This window comes from Quercus robur, chromosome 10 (assembly GCF_932294415.1).
Source record: "Quercus robur chromosome 10, dhQueRobu3.1, whole genome shotgun sequence".
NCBI classification, from domain to species: domain Eukaryota; kingdom Viridiplantae; phylum Streptophyta; class Magnoliopsida; order Fagales; family Fagaceae; genus Quercus; species Quercus robur.
Genome location: NC_065543.1, coordinates 48,953,301 through 48,976,414, shown reverse-complemented (window position 1 = coordinate 48,976,414; position 23,114 = coordinate 48,953,301). Strand labels below are relative to the sequence as shown.

General features: G+C 32.7%; 1 protein-coding gene across 1 annotated transcript; it reads left to right on the top strand.

Moving 5' to 3' along the window:
* The first annotated feature begins 16,861 nt into the window (after positions 1-16,861).
* LOC126703385 (cytochrome P450 71A1-like) lies at positions 16,862-18,814 on the top strand. The gene is made up of 2 exons (XM_050402342.1): positions 16,862-17,811; positions 18,051-18,814. Exons 1-2 carry the CDS (start codon positions 16,879-16,881, stop codon positions 18,663-18,665), a joined length of 1,548 nt encoding a protein of 515 aa, XP_050258299.1. The 5' UTR covers positions 16,862-16,878; the 3' UTR covers positions 18,666-18,814.
* Positions 18,815-23,114: the final 4,300 nt, after the last annotated feature.

The window sequence follows — 23,114 nt, the reverse complement described above, 5'->3', positions numbered from 1 at the left end:
CCTTCTGTCGCTCTAAAAATTCAGAACCAATGACGGCTCTAAGAATATTTTTTAGAGGGGTCACTAAGAAATCTAAATCATACAAAATCTAATAAAGTGATAACTTAAATGTATCAATGTTACCAAAAAAAAAAAAAAATGTAAATACATGAAGTATTCCAATTTCTTTCTACTAAAAAAGAGAAAAAGAAAAAAAAAAAAGATTGATAACAGATAAAGTGAAAATTGATAATGCTGGGATGGGAGTAATAAATTAAGCAAGATAGTCTAAAATAATAATAGAGAAGAGAAATAAATAATATATATATATGCTACAACTGCAAGTCGAGTCGTTAAGGAGAACAAAATTGTTGCGACTGTAAAACCAAAAAGAGTATAACTGTTGTCACCATTAAGGAGAACTCACAGTAATAATATTTTTCTTGGTATCATTTTTCAAGGAAAAATGAAATTAGGAATTATTTTTATTGAATAATTTAAATGAGTTACAAATTTGAATAATTAGCGATTTTTTATCTTTTTGTTGAATAATTTATTCACTTCTTATTGTTTGATCTTGTCTTGTTTTTGTTTGGTTTTTGTTTGTTGTTATTTGGGCACTATTTATTGTTGGTATTTAAGCCTTTAACAAAAAGGGACTAAGGATTATGTTTAGCGTGTAGAATCAGTTTTGAAGTAATGTTATGTTCACAACATTTTTACAATAAATTTTATAATATCAGTATTGGTAGGTCAAAAAATAATATTAGTATTGGGCCCAAGTTAGAATCACTAACAACTTACTACATTTGATTTGTTATGAAATTATTATGAAAATATTGTGAATGTAGCATTACTTTTAAAATATGCTATATTAACCCTAGCACAATATTTAGACCCTTTAATCAAAATATTATGGCTTCATCACTTTTAGTACTAAGGGTCCGTTTGGATACAATTTATTTTGCTGAAAACTGAAAACTGAAAATATTGTAGCAAAATAATTTTTAAATGTGTGAATAATGTCGTGGAACCCATTTTTAATATATTTTTTCTGAATAAAATGGTTGTGGGTCTCATGAATAGTGCATGAACAGTAAGTTTATCTCCTACCCAGAAACGCGTGCATCAAAAAAAAAAAAAAAAAAGTAAAAAGCCAAACTCAAACGCGCTGGCTTTTTGAGTCGGATTCAAATAGTCACTAAACTAACAACTTAGACCAATATAAGGGTTTAGCCAAGTTTCATATTGCAAACATGTTCAAGAATAAACTAAAGCATGTAAAGAGCAATATGCAAATACAGAAAATAAATCAAACCACATGAAAACACCAAGACTTATTTCTTTTACACCATTTTTTGAGATATAAATCTTATATTCTCCAACAATAATTGATGTAATACTTGATATGCAAGGATACTGTAGATTCATTCTAAAATAATTGCTTGAAAGTTGAAAGTCGTCTGTATGACCCATTCTTAGTACCTTTTTTTTTTTTTTTTTTTTTTTTTTTTTTGAGAATACATTCTTAGTACTTCATTTTGTGACATATGATTTTAATAAAAATTTGGGGAATTAGTTCTTTTATATTACGTGTCATTAAGAAGAAGAAGAGAGAGAAAAAAAAATATATATATATATATATATATATATTAAGAACTAGCTTATAATCCCATATACATGGGTTCAATTCAGAATAATCACAATGATACATATATGAAACTTTCAACGTAAGTTTGACATTATTATGTTCCTTTCTTAAGTTTTGTCAACTTTTAAAAGGACAATAAGGATACCATTTATTCATATTTCTTATTCTTGCCTACTATATTTAATAAATAAATAAATAATATAGTTTGTTGAACTATTTGTATCCTTAGTTTTTAATTTAATTTGTTTTATTGTAATACAATGAATTTGTTCAATGTTTACAATAATAATAATAATAATTTATGAAAAATCATTTGTTATGAAAATCTATTTTAAAAGTACGACCAGTTTTCTAAAGCATAGTAAAATTTTCATTAAAATTTATATATGAGTTATAGATAGATTTTAATAAAAGAATTTAAATTAGTCTAAATGATTTGAAAGTAGTTCCAAATAGCTTGAGGTACTTTTAAATGGATTTGAAATTGTTTAAATTAAAGGAAAACTTGACATGAAATTAGAGTAAATTTCAAATCTAACTTGGGAAACTTGACATAAAATCAGAATAAATAAGTTTAATCATTTGTTGAGCTTCCATAGTAATTATACTAAGTTATAACCCATGCGTACACATGAAAATATTCAATAGTAGTCATAACAAGGTGGTCTTACTTAGGTGATTGAGTCATTGAGGTAATCACCTTGGTTTTTTTGCAAGTATTATAAATGAGTCACTTAAGACAATTTTTTTAAAAAAAAAATTGGACACGTAGTGCAAAATTAAATAACAATCAGAAACTAATCTCGATTGTGATTATATATACATTGACTTTAACATAATATATATATATATATATATATATGATATATGATTATAGAGATTACATATCGCCTCTAAATCCAACCATTACCAAATTATGCTATGCTCTTCTTTTTTTCTTTTTTCTTTTTTATAGGAGCTATGCTCTTCTTATGTTTCTGTCAGACCGTAGATTATGTTTGCATATATGCAATCACCTACATGTGAAAGAAGTATCACATATATTTGTTACATTAGATATATATCACATCTGACATGTGATACAACCATTGTGTGTTGAAGGTTGTCTAGCATTCGAACTTGTTGGGAATAATTGTACTAATTTAACCATTCAAGTGGTATTTATTTATTGTATCAACATTGGATTATTTATATCATTTTCAAAGCCCATGAATCTTTTCTCTTAATAAGAATCACGTGTCTAGACATTGCATCAAAATTTTGAAACAACTTATGTGATGGTAAATCTATCTCTATGAATATCACATGAAAAACTCTCTAAAGTACTCATTTTCGTTAACTAAATAAAGCAATGTAGAAGGGAAAATAATTGTTGTACAAATTATGCTTTCATTTTAAATTTTTAAGTAATAGGTTGTATACAATCAAAAGTATCACAGAAGTATAGCACACTCAGTCTTTTTATGGTTGATCACCCTTTTCTATAAATTAAAAAAAAAAAATTTAATTCAAGAATTCACATGTAAATACACTTAATTCTAAATTACAGTACAATTGACATGAGTTTTATAATTCAATTAACACTTCCTGATGTATTTAATTTGACACAAAAAACAAAACAAAATAATAGAGTGTGTTAAAAAGGACGTTTGACACAAATTTGAAGTACATTTAAAATATAAAGAAACTTTATATCAAATTACAATGCAATTGAAACAACAGTTGATATAAAATTAGAGTTCAATTAGAATTTAATTTGGGTTCTTGATTTTTTTTTTTTTTTTAAAGAACCAATTTGGGTTCTAGATTGAGTATTTTTTTTTTAAATTAAAAAAATTACGTAAGTTATTAATTTGACTTTTATATGATTCTTATGGATAGTTTCCTCGTCTCCTATTGCGTCTAACCAACATCTTCTTGGTAATTTGACTGTCAATTTCGATACACATAATAAAATTATGCTTTTAAAATATTTTAGGATTCAGATCTTCTAGATTTCATATGGTACTTTATCAATAGATTTCCTTAAATCCTAACCACTCTTTTATGATTTAAAGGTCTAAATTCTATCATGTCAGCATTCCACTAACAATACTCTTAAAATAATAAAATAATTTGGTAAAAAAAAAAAAAAAAAATTAAGATTGTTGTTAGTAGAATTCTAACATGGTAAAATCTAGAGCATTAAATCATTAAAGAGTGGTTAAGATTTAAGAAAATCTATTTAGTAAAATACCCTAAGAAATCTAGAGGATCTGAATCCAACTTTTTAAGATTATGAAATATTTTTAGATGTGCACCAAGAATTTCCCTTAATTTAATACGACGAGTCTATGATAAATGTCAAATTAGTTGGTCAATTGTTACTTTCCATACATTTTTGGAATTGAATCATTGAAATCTAAAAACATATTTTAGTATTCTAAATTCCTTTTTCAAAGAACACACCACATGGTGGCAGAAATTCTGGTCGCATGCATATGTAGGCACGCTTTTGATTCATTTAAAATGATTGGCAAAATTATTGCATACTCTTAGCATAATGGTTACTTTACAAGTACAAGTTCTTCTAAGATTGGAGGAAGAGGGCAAAGAGTTGGAGTTCTAGTCTTTCTTTTTTTTTTTTTTTTTTTTGAGAGAAAATTACGTCAAGTTTTATTAAGAAAATCCAGCAATGTCCTCAAGGACTACAGGAAGTAAGGGTGGTGGAACATCCTTCATCAACACCGAAAAATATGAAATATAAAGAGCATGTCTAGCTAGCTTATGTGCAACTTTATTACCCTCTCTCCTTACATGAGAGTAGCGTAATTGAATAAAAGAAGTAGCATGAAACTTAATATCCTCCATAATTAGCAAACCATCCAGGGAAAGGAAGGTGCTATTATTCCTCAGTGTCGTCGCCAATGTGAGTGAATTAGACTCCAAGATAGCCCAATGAAAACCCAGTTGAGATGCAATCGGTAGTGCAATTGAAGTAGCCATTGCCTCTACCTCCAAAGCCGAGTACAACTGTCGTATTTACTTGGACATTGACGCCAAAACCATGCCGTTGTCGTCTCGGATCACCACACCAAGACTGGACATTTTTTGATCTCTGAATGTAGCCCCATCACAATTGATCTTCACCATTCCATGTGCTGGAGGACGCCACCTGGTCTGAGTGGAATCTGCTGCAAGGCAAGGGAAAGGTGGCAAAGGTACCGTTTGTGCAAACTCAGCAGCCAACTCTTTTGCCGATGCAACAAGCTGATGAGAGTTGATGTTAGGTTTGTTCAAGCATACCTGGTTCCTCTAAGTTTAGATTAGCTAAGCCAAAGTTGAGAATAGCTCCAGGTCCTGCTTGGTTGTAATGAACCACAATAAAAGTTCCTTAAAGTCCACAAAGGTGCGGTTTCTTCAACAATGCCAATGCAAGTCATCCTCCCAGGCCACATCCAATTCTCCACAGGACCATAGAGCATGGAGTGATGATTATGGGACCTGTTTACACCGATCATAGATTGGGTTGTCGATGACAGTCCAACGCACCAGGTTCTCTTTGGTTGGCAGAGAGTTGCGGCATGCCCTCCACATTAGATTTTTAACTTTGTTAGAAAATTGTATAGACCAAAGTGTCCTCCACAGATGTTTTTCTTCTATCCTCTGTTCTTCATCCAACTCAGTTTGCTCTTTCTCTTTGAGGAATCTATACCCGGATTTAGAATTGTAAATGCCATTGTTTGTGAAGGGCTAAAACAGGGTATCCTCTGCCTCACACCATGAGAGTGGGATGGCTTTGATCATCTCAGCTTCCACAGGGGTGAAAATGCCATCTATCTTCTCATTGTTCCACTGCCTTGTAGACTCATTAATTAATAAAGCCACATTTGCCTCTGCTAATGACTCCACCATCAGTGAAAGGACTTGTGGTGGATTTTTTCTTGGTAACCAATGATGTTGCCATATGCTCACTGCCTTGCCATTCCCAATTCTCCATCGACAACCTCTGAGTAAAACATCCCTCCCATGCAATATACTATTCCAAGCATGTGACCCACCACTTATGTGTTTCACCTCCATGATTGTACAATTTGGAAAGAAGCGAGCCTTGAAGACTTTGTAGAATAAAGACTTGGGATTTTTCAAGAGTTTCCAAGCTTGTTTTGCCAACAAGGAATCATTGAACATGGCAATGTCTCTAAATCCCATTCCTCCCTCCAATTTTGATTTTGTTAATTGATCCCACTTCAACCAATGTATCTTTCTTTTATCCCCTCTTTGGTTCACCAAAATTTCTTGATCATGGTTTCAATTTCATGGCATAGACCCAATGGCAATTTGAAACATCTTATAGCATATGTAGGAATGGCTTGGATGATAGCTTTTATGAGTACTTCACAACTGGCTTGAGACAAGAGCTTTCCTTCCCATCCTTGCAACTTTTGCCATACTTTTTCTTTAATAAAATTAAACCCTTCCTTCTTCCTCCTACCCATCAAAGAAGGAAGCCCGAGGTATTGTTCAAAATGTACAATTTCTTGTAGACCAAAGGCTTGCTTGATTTCTTGTTTGGTTGCTTCATCGGTAGATTTGCTAAGGAATATGGCTGTTTTGTTCTTGTTTACTTTTTGACCCCATTCTCCTTCATATGTCTCAAGGATCTCCATGATTTTCCTGCACTCATCTCTCGTTGCCCTACAAAAAAGGAGGCTATCATCTATAAACAAAAGATGGGTTAGTGCTGGATCCCTCCTACAAAGAGAGAAGCCTTTAATTTCCCCCGCACTTGCTACATGTTGGATGAGACCATGAAGCCCCTCAGTGCAAAGGAGGAAAAGAAAGGGAGATAACAGGTCTCCTTGGCGAATTCCTCTAGTGAGGTGTATTAGTCCTTGAGGTTCACCATTAAACATGATAGAGTAAGTGATTGTTTTTACACACACCATAATCAGTCCAATCCACCTCTCATTAAATCCCATCTTACTCATGACATTCTCAAGGTATCCCCATTCCACCCGATCGTATGCTTTGCTCATGTCAAGCTTAATTTCCATGTAGCCTATCTTTCCTAAGTTAAGCCATGAGAGGACAGAATTGGTTACATCATTATCAACCAAGCCCCAAAAGTGTTGGTAGAACAATGGTGGCATGCCATCGGGTCCGGGTGCTTTGAGAGGAGCCTTTTGCTTGAGTGCTACCTTCACTTCCTTAACTTGAAAGGGAGCAACTAGGGCTGCATTCATGTGGTCAATAATAACCCTTGGAATACACTCTAAGGCTGCCCCATGAGAGATCGAATTGGAGGAGGTAAAGAGTTCTTGGTAGTAATTGATCAAGTGGGTTGCAATCTCATCTGGTTCCACTCTCCAATTGTTGTTCTCATCTATGATCCCATGGATTAGATTTTTCTTGAATCTTTTAGTGGCTCGGTAGTGAAAGAACTTTGTTTTTTTGTCTCCATTTTTCAGCCAAAGTGTGCGTGATCTTTGGCTCCACATGCGTGCTTCCTTATCCAAGAGAGTGTTAATTTCTTCTTTAAGGGCCCTAAGCCGTGTATTCTGCCCATGTGTTTGTGCTTCCATTTCGGCAACCACCAAAAGCTCCTTCTTCTTTGCCAATTCCTTTCTCACATTACCAAAAATATTATGGTTCCACCATGTAAGGTCTTTACCACATTGTTCCACTTTCTTAATGATTGCGTCATCTCCATGTTCATGGGAATAGGATGACCATGAAGTTCTAGTCTTTAGAAGGAAACTTCACACACATACATAAATAAATAAAATAAAATGAGTGTTTAAAGGTTAGGATTTATCTTAAATAAATCTAAGGTATAGAATATGTCACCTCATTTAAAGTCAATAATTTAACTCTAACAACTTTAATTAACTATGGTTAAGTAAACTAACTTTTAATAAATAAATAAATAAAAATTAAAAAAAGTTTTAACACAAATCTTTGGATTCCTATCCAATACCTAGTCCCTAAGAGGTGCAGGTGATGAAGACAGAGGTTGAAAATGTAAGCCAATCTTTTTGTATGAGTAGTACATTCTTCTTAAGTGGGAATCTATGGTCATCCTTTTTGTGTGTGTGTGTGTGTGTGTGTGTGTTTTATTTATTTATTTATTATCTTTGTCCTATCTGTTAGGGACATATATTATGTAATTGGCAAATCTTTTGAGAAAATGCTCTTTACTTGTGATTAGGTAGATCTAGGATGAGTTTAGGACTTCAAGAAACATGTTGTTGAAGTCAAGTGTTAAAGTCATTAAGATCTGACTAAGAAACAAGTGAAGAAAAGTTGTTCATTAAATCTTGACAGCAATCTCGACAAGAAGACTTCTATCAAGCTTTATAGTTGAAGCTCGACAGAAGCTCGACAGAAGCTGTTTTTTGTCAAGACTTATGAATTTAGAACTTCCAGATCTAATTTTCATCCCATGCTAAAATATTTGTATAGGGTTTCTTTTCTCACAATCCTAGACATATATAAAGCTTATTTTAAAAGCCGTCGTGCATGTAGAAAGTGATCTAGTTCATTATTCTCTCTGAAGTGGCTACTACGTGTTTACGCCAAGAGTTTATGACCAATAAGCTTCATGATCTTCATCGTTGATGAACTGAAGAACTTTGCAGCTAACAACCTCTTCAAGTTGCTGAAGTTAGTCACTTACTGGGATCCATGCACATTGGTTAGTCACGTACTGGGATTCGTGCATCAAGGGAAAGATTGCCGCTACAATTCAAGTCCAATTGGGTATTGGGATAAGGGTTTAATTGTAGGCTGGTAAGATTTCGTATACTTGTAACCGCTTGTGATTGATAATAGTGGATTCTTGGGAGTGGTGACCTTAAAATTACCTAGTGGGGTTTTGCCTCAGTGGTTTTCCCCATTCGTGAAAAAATCACCTATGTCAAATTTATTTTTTGTTACATTTAAATAATTTGGTAATTTGTTTGTGCTACCACGCTATTGCATAAAATTTTATCTAATTAATTAACTTGGGTAATTAATTAATTAATTGCAAGGGGTCAATTCATTTTAACCCAAAACTATCCAATTCAGTAAAATTGTTTCGTCAATATTAGCAATAACCTTCTCTTTGTTGTTAATCCATGGTGTTATTTGTTAGGGTTATTTTAGTGTTGTAAAATTCCATGTCAAAGTTTCAGTTGTAATCGCAATACTCTCATGTATTCATTTGATTTGAAATGTAACTGTTTCAAGTAATTGAGGTTAAAGAGCTAAATAAATAAAAAATAAAAATTCAAAGTGCTACACTAAGAAGTTTAGTTAACTGCTGATCAAAAAAAAAAAAAAAAAAAATCTGAGTTGAGTGAGATTGCCATATCAAGCGAGATATCAAGCAAGTTCATTAGGATGAAAATAAGACCCTATTTAGTAAAGACTGAAGAGAGAGTACTGAAACCCTAGGGAGAAAACCTTAAGGACTTTTGCTTACCCTCATCACCATACAAACATTGAATGCAACCTGAGTGTTTGTGAGTTGCTAGAAACCATAGACCATTGAAGCAAATCTTCAAGTGGCCTTGAAGAGTTCAATAGATAGATTAGTGATTGTCATGTCAACTTACATTTTGGAGATTGTGATGAGAAACAACTGATATAGTATGTTGTTAGTAGAAGCATAGGGGTGGCAATTTTTATTAATATCCATGAACCCACCCATTACCCACCTTATTTGGATAAGTCTTAACCCAACCCATTTGAATATTTAGATTAAATGGGTAAAGACCCATTTGGTTATTTAATTAGATGGTTCTAAATGGATAAATCCACCAATAACCACTAAACCCATTTAAAATTTAAATTCAAATAAACCCACAAAAACCCACTAATCCCTTCTAAAATCTAAAACTTAAATTAAGAATATAACCTTCTTAAACCCAAAACATTCAGCCCTTAGTCAAATAAAAAAAAAAAAATTTCCTACATTTTCTCATCATCCAAACAAACTTGTAACAAACACAAAACCAAAAATAGCACACAATCACATTCTCGGCAACCAAACATACACTACAGACCACAACCTATCTTCTTTCAATATCCTATCCATTTGCGCATAATCTGAAACCAGAAAACTCTGTTCGATATCGGTCTTCGGCGATGAAATCTGGAACTGAATGACGGCAATTTTCACAAGCTTGGGCTTCCGTCCCAGGTGATCGCCAACAACATGAACGACGAGCTCGACGACACGCTAAAGCTATCCTTGGCCTAATTGAGCTCCGAAGCCTTAGTGTTCGAAGCAAAAGCATTAGGCTTTGTGAAGTCAAGAGTCAAGCTTTGTGGATGAGAAACGTATCTCGCTGGAGCAGTGATGGAGATTTGGGACACGGCAGTTGGAGTAACAACAGGCGCCGAAGGAGTAGGAGCTAGGTCGGAGCAACAAACTTGTGACGTGGCTTCTTGTATAGCCGTCTAATCATCCATCTTCGGAAAGCCCAAGAGATCCACCACCATTCGTAGGCTTAGTAGGTTTTGTTTTTGTTTTTTACGTTTATTTTTTTTCTTTTGAAATGAACGTGTTTTTTTTAGTGGAATCAGAAACGAAAAATAATCGCAAGGATACTATTTGTTTTTTTTTTTTTAGTTTAAATTATATGGTAGAATCACTATATTCCTTTGTTTGATGGACTTTCTCTTGTCCTATTAGACTTCTTTTTCTCACAGTGTTTCACTGCTCACTAATTAACTGGGTTAAATGGGTGGGTTACTAATTAAATAGGTTGGACGGATAATAGATAATTAATTTATATACAAACGGATCATAAATGGATAAATGGGTAATTACACACCCAACCAATTTATGACCCAACCCGTCCATTTGCCACCCCTACAAAAGCGGGAGGCTGAGGTATAAGAACATTGCATAACTAGAGGTTTCATATATCATTATGTACTGCAAGTATCTTCATAATGAATCTTGTTCACTAGTCTAGGCCTCAAAGATATCTACATTACTAGAGATTTTTTTTTTTTGTATTTAATCCTCATTGGCATGCTACAAAAGAAACTTAACATTCTATATATTCTCAAATAATAATAAATCATGGAGTTCAAGTAGTCTATATATCTAAAAACCATATTAAATCTTAAGAACTTGTCAACATGAAATGTTTTCAAATATTAAAATCAATCCCAAAAATTCAATCATCAATTCATAGAAACAAAGATAATTTCAAGAATACAACATAAAAAATTAAAAATATTAAGCTTCATCTCTAATCCCAACTAGAGATTTAACTACTCATAGTTATGCAAAATAAATCCATAAATTATTTTTTGCTATACATCTAAATGAACTAAAAAAAAAAAATAAAGATGACATCTCAAATCCCTCAAATTTGAGATGTCAATCCCGTAATTTTCGGTGTTTTTTTTTCCACTACCAACTTCCATATCACTTTTAACCTCGAAAATGTTTTATTCTGAAATTGTCGTGAACTACAAAATTGTAGGTCTTTGAGTGTTGTTTCCAACGCCACAATAATCAGCCCAATCGAACGTCTGCGCAAAAATTTATGGTAAAAATATCGAGACTGCTTCGAATCTTCCTTCCGGGATTCTTTCTAAACTTGGCTTTGATTTCATTTGTTCTTCTCTTGCTTTTGAACTCCCACATGATTTTTTTGACTTACTGGACTCACAAGTTATTCTCCTTGTAGCCACGTCATGGAGAAAAAATTGGGTGGACTAGTTTGTTTCTTTTCATTACATCTGATGTCCCTGTACGACTTGAAAGTCTGGACCCAATCTGTCCCAGCATTGGGCTTGGTCTTGGAATGGGTGTGAGAATTCACATCTAAAATATGTGTGTGAGAATTCATATCTAAAATACCCAACCTAATCTAACACTGTTATTATTATTTATTATTATTATTGAATATCATATGAGCGTACCACTATTAATAACTATTTTATTATCTACTATTAATAATTTGTCACTTTACTTAACTATAAAGCGAAAAATATCCTTTTACATTACTTTACATCCATTATTTTTTACACATATCAATAATTGATACGAAAATATCTACATTTTTAAAAATATTGATATTTTAACACATAAAAATAGATGTGAAATAAGTGACGTGAGAGTGGATTATGTGGTGACTCTAGACTTATTTATTGGGGGCATTAAGGCCAAAATCAGCTCCCTTGGCCTCAATGTGGGTCCATCTCAAGCTATCAATCACTTTTTAGAAATGGATGTGGAAATAATTACTAGATCATAACAAAATAACCCATCACTATCCAAGCTATCTCCACTTTTGAAAAATAAAATTTTTGAGAAAGAACTGTCTAATACTAGAACTAAATTTCATAAATATTCTATAAAATCAAGTTTAGTTAGTCTACACTACATACTAATTAAATGGCTCCCAAAAAGAAATTGTTTTATAGAAAAAGTTCCCCACCTTCCCAAATCTTTATTAGTGTCCTCTTAGTTGAATTTTCAAGTACTTTAATCAATGAAAAAAAAAAATACGAAAAACCTTTAAATTTTGATAAGCACTACTTTCAAATCTTGCTAGAAAATTAAAGAGGTTTCCTGGAAATGGAAGGCTGATTAAAGATTGAACCTTTAAATTTAATCAAAGGGAGAGCTAACTAACTTTGGTTAATTAATTTTAGTTTGCTAAAATTTGGAAGTAGTGTCATTTCCATAAAAATGTTAGTAATGTTGACATGTAAATAGTATTTTTAGTTAGGTACTAAAGCACGGCCTTAGATGATGATAATAATAATAATAATAATAATATGAGTGAGTGGTTAATATTAATGGAGTCAATATTGTACCAATAGCGATTTTTTTTTTTTTTTTTTTTTTTTGGGGGGATGAGAACCAATAGCTGTTTTGATTTGGTTAGAAAAATGAAATGTTTTAGTCTTGGTTGATATTAATGTACCCTTTCAAGATTGCTGCCATATATATGTGTGTGCACGCGCCAAAGCGTTTAAAATAATATATATATATATATATATATCTCACCAATCTAATATAATAATAATAACAATAATAGGTATATAATTTAAAAAACTAAATACTACATTATTTTACTAATGTAAATTTTTTTTAAAATAAATAAATAAAACTACAATATTGTTTCAATAAATAGAAATTACACTATACTATTGTTGGGGGACCATAATTTGACTCCCTACAATCACTTTAAAAACAAGCCCGCGCGGTGTGATGTCAAAACCCATAAAAAATTTGAGTGCGTTTTCCTCATCACCAATTGGTTTTAAGGTAGAATGGCATAACTCATAGTCTGACATATTGAAAGGAAAAAATACTAATACAAAATACAGTAAAAAAAAAGTAGAAAGCGACACACAAACTACCTTAGAATATTCTAAGGTAGTTTCTTGATTTTATAATAAAAGATTAATCTTGCTTGAAGGACTTTAGCTTACAAGTGTAACAAGTTCGTACTTTTTGGATCTTTTAACCCTTATGAATCACTTGGCACAATTGAGAAAGAAATAATGAGGAATAAATAAATAAAAATCATAGTTGTGCTTTGGATCAACTACTGTCGCTCACAAAATTTTGAAGAAGAAAGAAAAAACTAACATAAAACATAGTTTAAAAAAAATAGAAAACACACACACTAATAAAAGCAAGAAACTACCTTTAGAATAGAAAACACAATTTTGCTTGAAAGCCTTTAGCCTCTTACTTCTCAGTTTGCCATAATTTTTAGCTAATTAGGATTTTCCCCCCTAAAGGATTTAGATACATAAAATACCAAAATCATAGAAATAACTTTAATTTATTTATTTTAAACACGTTTTATGTTTTAAAAATAAAATAATTAGAGGAGCCCCCACTAGCTATGGGCTAGTCTACCATATCTTTTCTATAATATCTATAGGAAGACAAAATTCAAATATCTATATGTATATTTATCATAAGAGTCTAGTTAATATATGCCCTTAGTACACATATTAATCATCCATTTTTTGAAACATTTTATGGAGAACTGAAAAAACTATAAAAAAAAAAAAAAAAAGAGTTAGTAATTTTTTCAATTTCTCATAAACAGTTTCCTAAAATAATTTACTAATGTACGCTCTCTTAATTAGGGCACACATTAAAAAATCCGTTATTATATAAATATATTTGGAGGAGAAAACAAAGGAAGATGTCCTAAGAATTATACTAAATGCACAATAGTTTTCACAATAAATTTGATAATTGCTTAGTCGGTAAGTTATTATTAATTCTCATATTAGTTCAATACCGACACTACATTTCTTATCAATTATTAATAACTTTTCAACTCATGTTGTAAAATTTGTTGTGAGTGTGACTTTGGACTTATCAAGAGGCCCTAAGAAGCTCCCTTAGAGTCAATGTAGGTCTATTCCTGATTCAATCTCCATGGCCTCCCTCGATGCGACAACCATTCTCTATTTTCTCCTAGTGTCCCTGTTGCCTTGTGAGTCAATAGTTAATCATGGCCTATACAACATGTTTCATCATGTATCAATCTCTTTCAAGAATTGGATGTGCTAATAATTAAAGGAAGATAATAACAATATTCCTATGCAAGCTTTGTACTCAACAACTAATCAAAAGCTCTCAAAAGGGACCTTTTTTTTACAGAAAAACCACCTCACAGGCCCATGCAGTGTGATGTTGAAACCCATAAAAGATTTGAGTATATCTTCTTCATCACCAATTGGTTTTAAAGTGGAATGACATAGCTCACGGTCTGACATATTGAAAGGAAAAAAAAAAAAAAAAAAAAAAAAACTAACACAAAATATAGTGAAAAAAAGTAGAAAGCGACACACAAAATTCCTTAGAATATTCTAAGGTAGTTTCTTGCTTTTATAATAAAAGATTAATCATGCTTGAAGGACTTTAGCTTACAAGTGTAACAAGTTCGTACTTTCTGGATCTTTTAACCCTTATGAATCACTTGGCATAATTGAGAAAGAAATAATGGGACAAAATTGCCTTATGCCATTTTCACCCAAATTATATAGCCTTATGCCCCCCTTCCCAAACTAATTAGGGAAATGCCCCTCATTTGAAACTCGATTTTCTTAAAATCGAGTTAAGCCCTATAGTGACGTTTTTAAGGACTTATAGTGGCATTTAGCAACTCGAGCTCCATGAAATCGAGTTATAGGCATACCTATAACTCGATTTCATGGAGATCGAGTTACAAAATGTCACTATAGGTCCTTAAAACGTCATTATAGGTCCTTAAAAATGTCACTATAAGGCTCCAGAATTTTTTTTCAACTCGATTTTGAGAAAATCGAGTTCCAAAAGAGGGGTATTTCCCTAATTAGTTTGGGAAGGGGGGCATAAGCCTATATAATTTGGGTGAAAAGGACATAAAGCCATTTTGTCTGAAATAATGAGGAATAAATAAATAAAAAACATAGTTGTGCTTTGGATCAAGTACTATCGCTCACAAAATTTTGAAGAAACTAACATAAAACATAGTTAAAAAAAAACACACACACACACACACATTGATAAAAGCAAGAAACTACCTTTAGAATAGAAAACACAATTTTGCTTGAAAGCCTTTAGCCTCTTACGTCTCAGTTTGCCATAATTTTTAGCTGATTAGGATTTTTTTTTCCCTTGAAGGATTTAGATACATAAAATACCAATATCATAGAAATAACTTTTATTTATTTATTTAAAACACGTTTTATGTTTTAAAAATAAAATAATTAGAGGAGCCCCCACTAGCTATGGGTAGTCTACCATATCTTTTCTATAATATCTATATGTATATTTATTATATGAGTCCAGCTATGGGCTAGTCTACCATATCTTTTCTATAATATCTACAGGAAGACAAAAATCAAATATCTATATGTATATTTATTATAAGAGTCCAGTTAATGTATGCCCTTAGTACACATATTAATCATCAATTTTTTGAAACATTTTATGGAAATTTGAAAAAACTATAAAAAAAAGTTAGTAATTTTTTCAATTTTTCATAAACAGTTTCCTAAAATGATTTACTAATGTATGCTCTCTTAATTAGGGTACATGTTAGTAAATCCGTTATTATATAAATAAATTTGGAGGAGAAAACAAAGGAATAGGTCCTAAGAATTATACTGCATGCACAATAGTTTTACACAATAGTTTTCACAATAAATTTGATAATTGCTTAGTTGGTAAGTTATTATTAATTCTCATATGAGTTCAATACCGACACTACATTTGTTATCAATTATTAACAACTTTTCAACTCATGTTGTAAAATTTGTTGTGAGTGTGACTTTGGACTTATCAAGAGGCCCTAAGAAGCTCCCTTAGAGTCAATGTGGGTCTATTCCTGACTCAATCTCCATGGCCTCCCTCGATGCGACAGCCATTCTCCATTTTCTCCTAGTGTCCCTATTGCCTTGTGAGTCAATAGTTAATCATGGCCTATACAACATGTTTCATCATGTATCAATCTCTTTCAAGAATTGGATGTGCTAATAATTAAAGGAAGATAATAACAATATTCCTATGCAAGCTTTGTACTCAACATCTAATCAAAAGCTCTCAAAAAGGACCTTTTTTTTACAGAAAAACCACCTCCCATTCCCAAATCATAATACTTTCCTGTGTGTTGAATTATAATCAAGTATTTTAATCAATGAAAAATATGAAAAACCATTTACCCACAACTTCTAATCTTGCTAGAAATTAATGAAAGAGGTTTACTGGGAATGGAGGCTAATTAAAGATTGAACTGTTAAATTTAACCAAAGGCAGCTCACTAACTACTGTTAATTAATGTTATTTAACATAAATTTTGACTTTTGAGGCAGTTTAATTTTATAAAATTGTTGTAGCGTATGAATAATGCAGTTAATTAATTAAGTATGCAGTCTCCCACTATATAAAAAAGACAAGTTTGAGTGATTAATATAATATTTTTTTTTAGACATAATTTCAATCTTTGGCCTCTGTTCCTAATGATTTCTTTTTATCATCAAACCAATATACCAATTAGTTTTCGTTGTAGATGGGGATCAAATCCCAAATTCTTATCCGACAATAATAAACTTTACTAGTTAAGCCACTAACTCGAACCCACAAGTTATATCAATTCCTTAATTAACTTCTTCCTTGGGTATTACCTCCCAAAAAACAAATTTAAATAAATAAATAAAAAGACTTTACTATATGTTTCTATATATATATCTTGTGATTAGAGTTGTTAGTTGCATTGTGGTAAACACTTAAAAAAGAGGAAATGGCTATTCTACCGTTGTTCCAACAATCATGGCAAGAGCTATACAAAATAACCTTCACTCCCCTCCACCCTCTTCTTTTCCTTCTCTCTTTTCTATATGTTTTCAAATGCATTAGAAGTAGTGGAAAACCCAATTTACCTCCATCCCCACCAAAGCTACCAATTATTGGCAACCTTCACCAGCTTGGATCACTTCCACACCGTTCTTTTCAAGCCCTCTCTAAGAAGTATGGCCCTGTAATGTTCTTCTACTTCGGCCATGCACCAACACTTGTGGTGTCATCTGCAGATATGGCAAGAGAAATGATGAAAACACATGACATCATTTTCTCAAACAGGCCAAAATCCACAGCTACCAATTCCTTACTCTATGGATGCACAGACCTAGCATTCTCATCCTATGGTGAATATTGGAGGCAAGTGAGGAAAATTTGTGTCCTAGAACTTTTAAGCCTCAAAAGAGTGCAATCTTTCCAATATACAAGGGAAGAAGAAGTTTCTATATTGATCAATAAGGTATGTGACTTGTGCCTTAAAGGGGTTTCTATTAACCTAAGTGAGTTATTAATTGAAAACTCAAACAACATCGTTACAAGATGTGTGTTTGGTAAAAAGTTTGGAGAAGTGGATGGTAAGGGCAAGTCTTCAGAACTACCAAGAAAGATAATGGTGCTACTAGCAGCTTTTTTTTGGGAGGATTTTTTCCCCTTTTTGGGTTGGATTGATATTCTAATGGGATTTAAACCAAGTCTAAAATCCACTTGTGGAGAACTAAATGCTTTTCTTGATCAAGTGGTTGAAGAACACAAGACAATGAAACGTGAAGATGAACATCCCAATAAGAAAAATTTTACGGATATTCTCCTCCAACTTCAAAAGGACGGCATGCTTGACTTTGAGCTTAGCCATGAAAACCTTAAAGCAATCCTACTAGTATCTCTCTCTCTCTCTCTCTCTTAGATACTTTGTTCTTATAATTTTATGTTTTTGAAACTGATAATACATAAAGTGCAACCTACTATGTCATTTAAAATTTAAAATTATGTAGCACAGGATATATCTTCAGATTTATAATATTTGATCTAACCATAAAATAGATTCATTTTAGATGGAGGTAATCTAGCTACTACCATTGGAAACATACCTAAAGTTTTGTTTTATCATAATTTCAGGACATGTTTGTTGGAGGAAGTGATACAACTTCAACAACTTTGGAATGGGTAATGGCAGAGCTCATAAGAAATCCAAGTATTATGAAAAGAGCACAAGAAGAGGTAAGAAGAGTGGTGAGAAATAAGTCAAAGATAGACATCAATGATATCAATCAAATGGATTACTTGAAATGTATCCTCAAAGAAAATCTAAGACTGCATCCACCAATTCCGCTTTCTGTAGCTCGAGAAACTTCAGAAAGTTTAAAATTTGGAGGTTATGATATTCCGCCAAAAACAAGAGTATTTGTCAATGTATGGGCAATCCAAAGGGGCCCTAAACTATGGGATAGGCCAGAAGAATTCATCCCAGAGAGATTTACAAACAACCCTATTGATTTTATAGGTCAAAACTTCGAATTCATCCCATTTGGTGGTGGGAGAAGGGGGTGCCCAGGATTGACATTTGGCATTGCTGTAGTGGAATATGTGCTTGCCAACCTTTTATGTTGGTTTGATTGGAGGTTGCCTACCATTAATGCACAGGGAGAAGACTTGGACATGACTGAAGTTAACGCTATCACTGCATTTAGGAAAAATCCTCTCTATCTTGTACCAATATTGCACTCTTCTTGATCTTTACATTAGTAGGTCATCCTTATGCATATTCAATCTCTACTTAATCTTTCCTCGTTATCTTGTTGTGTTTTAGAATCTGTTGTTGTCTCTTACTTATCGAAATAAATGTAAAGGGACTTCAATAGTAATAAAAATAGTTGTGACATGATTGTAGCGCCTCTCTCTCTCTCTCTCTCTCTCTCTCTCTCTCTCTCTCTATGTGTGTGTGTGTGTGTGTGTGTGTGTTGTCTGTAAAAAAAAAATATTATTCTTATAAAATGAATTGTAAAATGAAGAATGAAATATGATGTGTGTTGTAGAAGTGGTTATGTAAAATAGATAGAAGACATTTTTTATGAGCTAAAATTAGGGGTGTTCGTGGTGTAGTGCAGTTTTGGGCCATTTTTAGCACTGCACTTTGTGGTACAGTTTAGCCAAAACCATAACTGTACTACACCTCATTTTTGCGGTCACATATGTGGTGTGGTGCAGTATATAGTTTAGCTAAAACCATAACCACACCACACCTTATTTTTGCAGTCACATGTACAATGTGGTGTATAAAAAATCACCTGCTATATAAAAATTCAACATATATATCACCATACAATTCAACATAGCGTATCTTTAGCTGCTTCCCTAGTTCCCTGCTTAAAGCCCTTCCATTTGATACGCTTAAGGAGGGTGTATTAGTAATATCACTGTCTCAGATTCTCAGGTATACATCAAACACGTAATGAAGTCAATTACTTTAAACAAGGTAGAGTGGCAAGCAACTTAAATGTTTTAACTATCAAAATCTAATGCTCTTCATTCTTTACTTTAGATCAAGAATATAAAGTAAAGAGTTTATATGATCAGGTACATATCAAAAAGGATTTCCCATACTCAAAGCAATTCTAGTCATGCCTACTAATTTCAAGTTTAAATTATCAAAACCATAATGTAAACAATTCTAAAGCAAATCATGAAATGAATTACAAATCCAAAACAAGTATTAATTGTAAACCCAACAAGAAATTTTTTAAATGAACATGAATGCAACAAAAAAAAAAAAAAAAAAAAAAAAAGGTCTATCCATCCAATGCTATACTTTTCCCCCACCCAATTCTATTTTGTAGCTCACACTCCAAGTCTTCACTTAATCTTCTTTCTCTGTTGCCAATTTCATCAATTCTATGAAAATAAATACAGAAAATGTTAGTAAACTAATAAACAAAGAACAATATATTGATATACAATTTAAATATATAGTTTTAGAAAATTACCCGCTTCATTATCTTGCTCAAGACTTTCCACTTCATTCATTGCTTCCCGAAGATTGATTGGTTTAGATGGGTTTTTTAACTAATTTTAAGCACAAATAAAGGCCTCCACAGTTTTAGGAGCTAATAAACTCCTAAATGGATCCAAAACACGACCCCCTGTGGTAAAGCCTAACTCAAAAGCAACGGTGGACACAAGAATAGCCATGACATCTCATGCTACCTTGGAAAGGATTACATATTTAGTAGAATTCACCTTCCACCAAGCCAAAATATCAAAACCCTCCCTATTTTTTTCGCTACCTTCATTAAGATATTTGTCCACATCAATATTGCATTCATTATCATCTTCTATAGCTATATGTTCATTGAACTCATGTGAAGCAGTCTTCCATAGATCATATGGAAAACTAGCACTTGATTCTATTGAAGAACCAACTTTAGTGGCTTGCCCATTGCCACTAGCACTTGATAATTTAGTACCCTTTGCATAGTGGGTATACAACTTATCTAAAGTATCCCTTACCAATTTTAAAGGAAACTCTGCCATCTCTTTTAAATACCACTTATTAAACCAATATTTCAAATATTTCATCTTATATCTTAGGTCAACAACCATGGCAATAATCATCATCAAATTCATATTTTCAATGTCTCCCCAATACTTCTCATATTTTTCTTTCATAGATTGTGCCATTTCTTTTAAGAGAGGATCACCATCAATGCCACACAATCTATGCTACTGGCTCACAAAAATAAGTATTTGAAGTGACAAATAAAGAATCAGAAAAACATAGAGTCACCTCATAAAAAAAGCCAAAGAAAATTACAAACATTCTGACATTCACTTAATCCTCACCTTTGGGAGGACCTATGTGCTTTTGTTTCCCATTTCCATCTACCTCCATAAAGTAGGAACTAAATTCCACATCCTCTTCATGCATCCTATCAAAGGCTGTTTCAAACTTCTCGACTGCCTCTAACATAAGATATGTGGAATTCCATCTAGTAGGGACATCAAAAGATAACAAACTCTTAGATTGAATTTTTTTTCATCCTCTATAGCTTCCTTGAACCTATCCATCTTTTTTGGAGATAATTTAACATACCGCACTACAATCCTCACCTTAACAATTGAGTTATGAATGCCTTTCAATCCCTCTTGCACAATGAGATTCAATATATGAGTAGCACATCTCATGTGCAAGAATAGGCCTCCCAACATACAACCATCCTTTATCTCCAACTTCTTCTTCAAATAATCAAGAGCCACATCATTGGATTTTGCATTATCAACTGTGATAGTTATCACCATTCTGATACCCCAGTCATTCAAGCACCTTTCAATAGTTTTCCCAATTGTCTCCCCTTTATGATTTGGAACTATACAAAAATTCAAGATCCTTTTTTGATAGGTCCAATCACCATCAATGTAGTGGCAAGTGAGACACATGTAGTTGAGGTTTTAAATGGAAGTCCATGTGTCGATAGTCAAAGACACCCTTTGGCCCAATTTCAAATAGCTTATGAATTTCTCCCTCTTCCCAAACCAAAGTTTAATACAATCCATTACCACCGTGAGAGGAGAAGGCACAAGAAACCTAGGCTCAACCTCCCCCATAAAGTATATAAAACCATCATGCTCAAAAAATCTAAAAGGTAGCTCATCCACTATAATCATCCTCGCAAGAGCCATCCGAATTCTTTCATAGAAAATTTAGCAACAACAAGCTCATTACTAAACTCTCCCTCAACACCACCAGTTTTTTTTTTTTTGCTTGGAAACTTAGAGTGGTTTGGCTCGTGTAAATGACACCCGAAATCTTCTTACAGTTTAGCAAATGAGCCCACATGGATGAGGTTCCATTCCTCTTAGTGGCATTGTATTGCTTCTTATAATAATTGCATTCTAACTTTTCACGATTTTGTAACCTAACAAAATGGCCCCAAACATCAAATCGCTCTTTGGTGGACTGATTCTCATTAACTCTAGCTTTTTTTGGTGGGGGTTCATCATCCATAATCAAAGGGCCATTTGGTGCTGGTGGATTTGGATTTGAGGGAGCATCCATCTAAGGTCATTGGTTAGGAAAGGAGTTTTGCAGGAGGTCAAGGCAATATATATATATATATATATATTGAATGTAATTGAACAAACAGTAATTATGGCACATTTGTCTTTCCAAAAAGATAAAATAAAAAAATATTGAGGAAGTTAGTCCCATTCATGGGGAGGTGTAGAGACCAAATCTCCAAAAACAAAACTTGCCACAAATATGACAAAAAGAAAAATGACATATTAGGCTTTATGAATCCTTTTTTCCTTCACAAACAAAGCAACATAGCATGGATGAACAGGTAAACGAGTAAGAAGAATCCTGAGAAAGGTAACTTAGGTTCTAACCCAAAGACAACAGTATGCAAGGCAAGATTAATAAACAAATTAAAAATCTCTATTAGCTGCAATGAATGTGACTCATTACAAAATCTCAAAGTTTAAACTACAATCATTTAAAAGCCCCAATATAAAAGCAAGAATAAGAGTGAATTGGTAGAACTTAGGATGAGAAAAACTTCAAAAGAGAAAAGCATTGTCCTTTTCTTATCAAAAATAAAATAAAATAAAATAAAAGCATTGCCCTTTTTGACATTACAAACAGTGAATAAATTCTCACTTCGTTGCCATAGAATATATAAAATAACAAATTCCTTGAATATGAAAATTGATCACAACCTATAGCTTCTAGTTAAACATATATCATATGTGTCCCTGCTAATTCTTTCCTAGTGAAACTAAGAAAGGGAAATCAAGTCTCAATTCTATATTAAAGCATACAAAGCAATTGACTCTTCTTTTGAATGTAAATTGAAATAGAATATCACACTCTATCATCGCTAGCTTCCTAAATATCAGATTATATCTTATTAATAATCCATTTCCTCACAGAATATGGCACATTGATAAATTTGGAGTATTGCACATTGCTTAGCAAGACATGCCATAGAATCCACCTAGTTTTCTTGAAAATAATGTATCCGTAAGGCACAGTAGGTGACATTATCCATGGAATTCTAAGCGAACAAACAATAAGAAGATATTATAAAACTCTCAAAAGTGAATGAAAGCAGTTCAAAGTATCCATAAGGATTGTAGGTAACATAAATTAACTCTGAAATCCCAATAACACGTAGTAACCCCTAC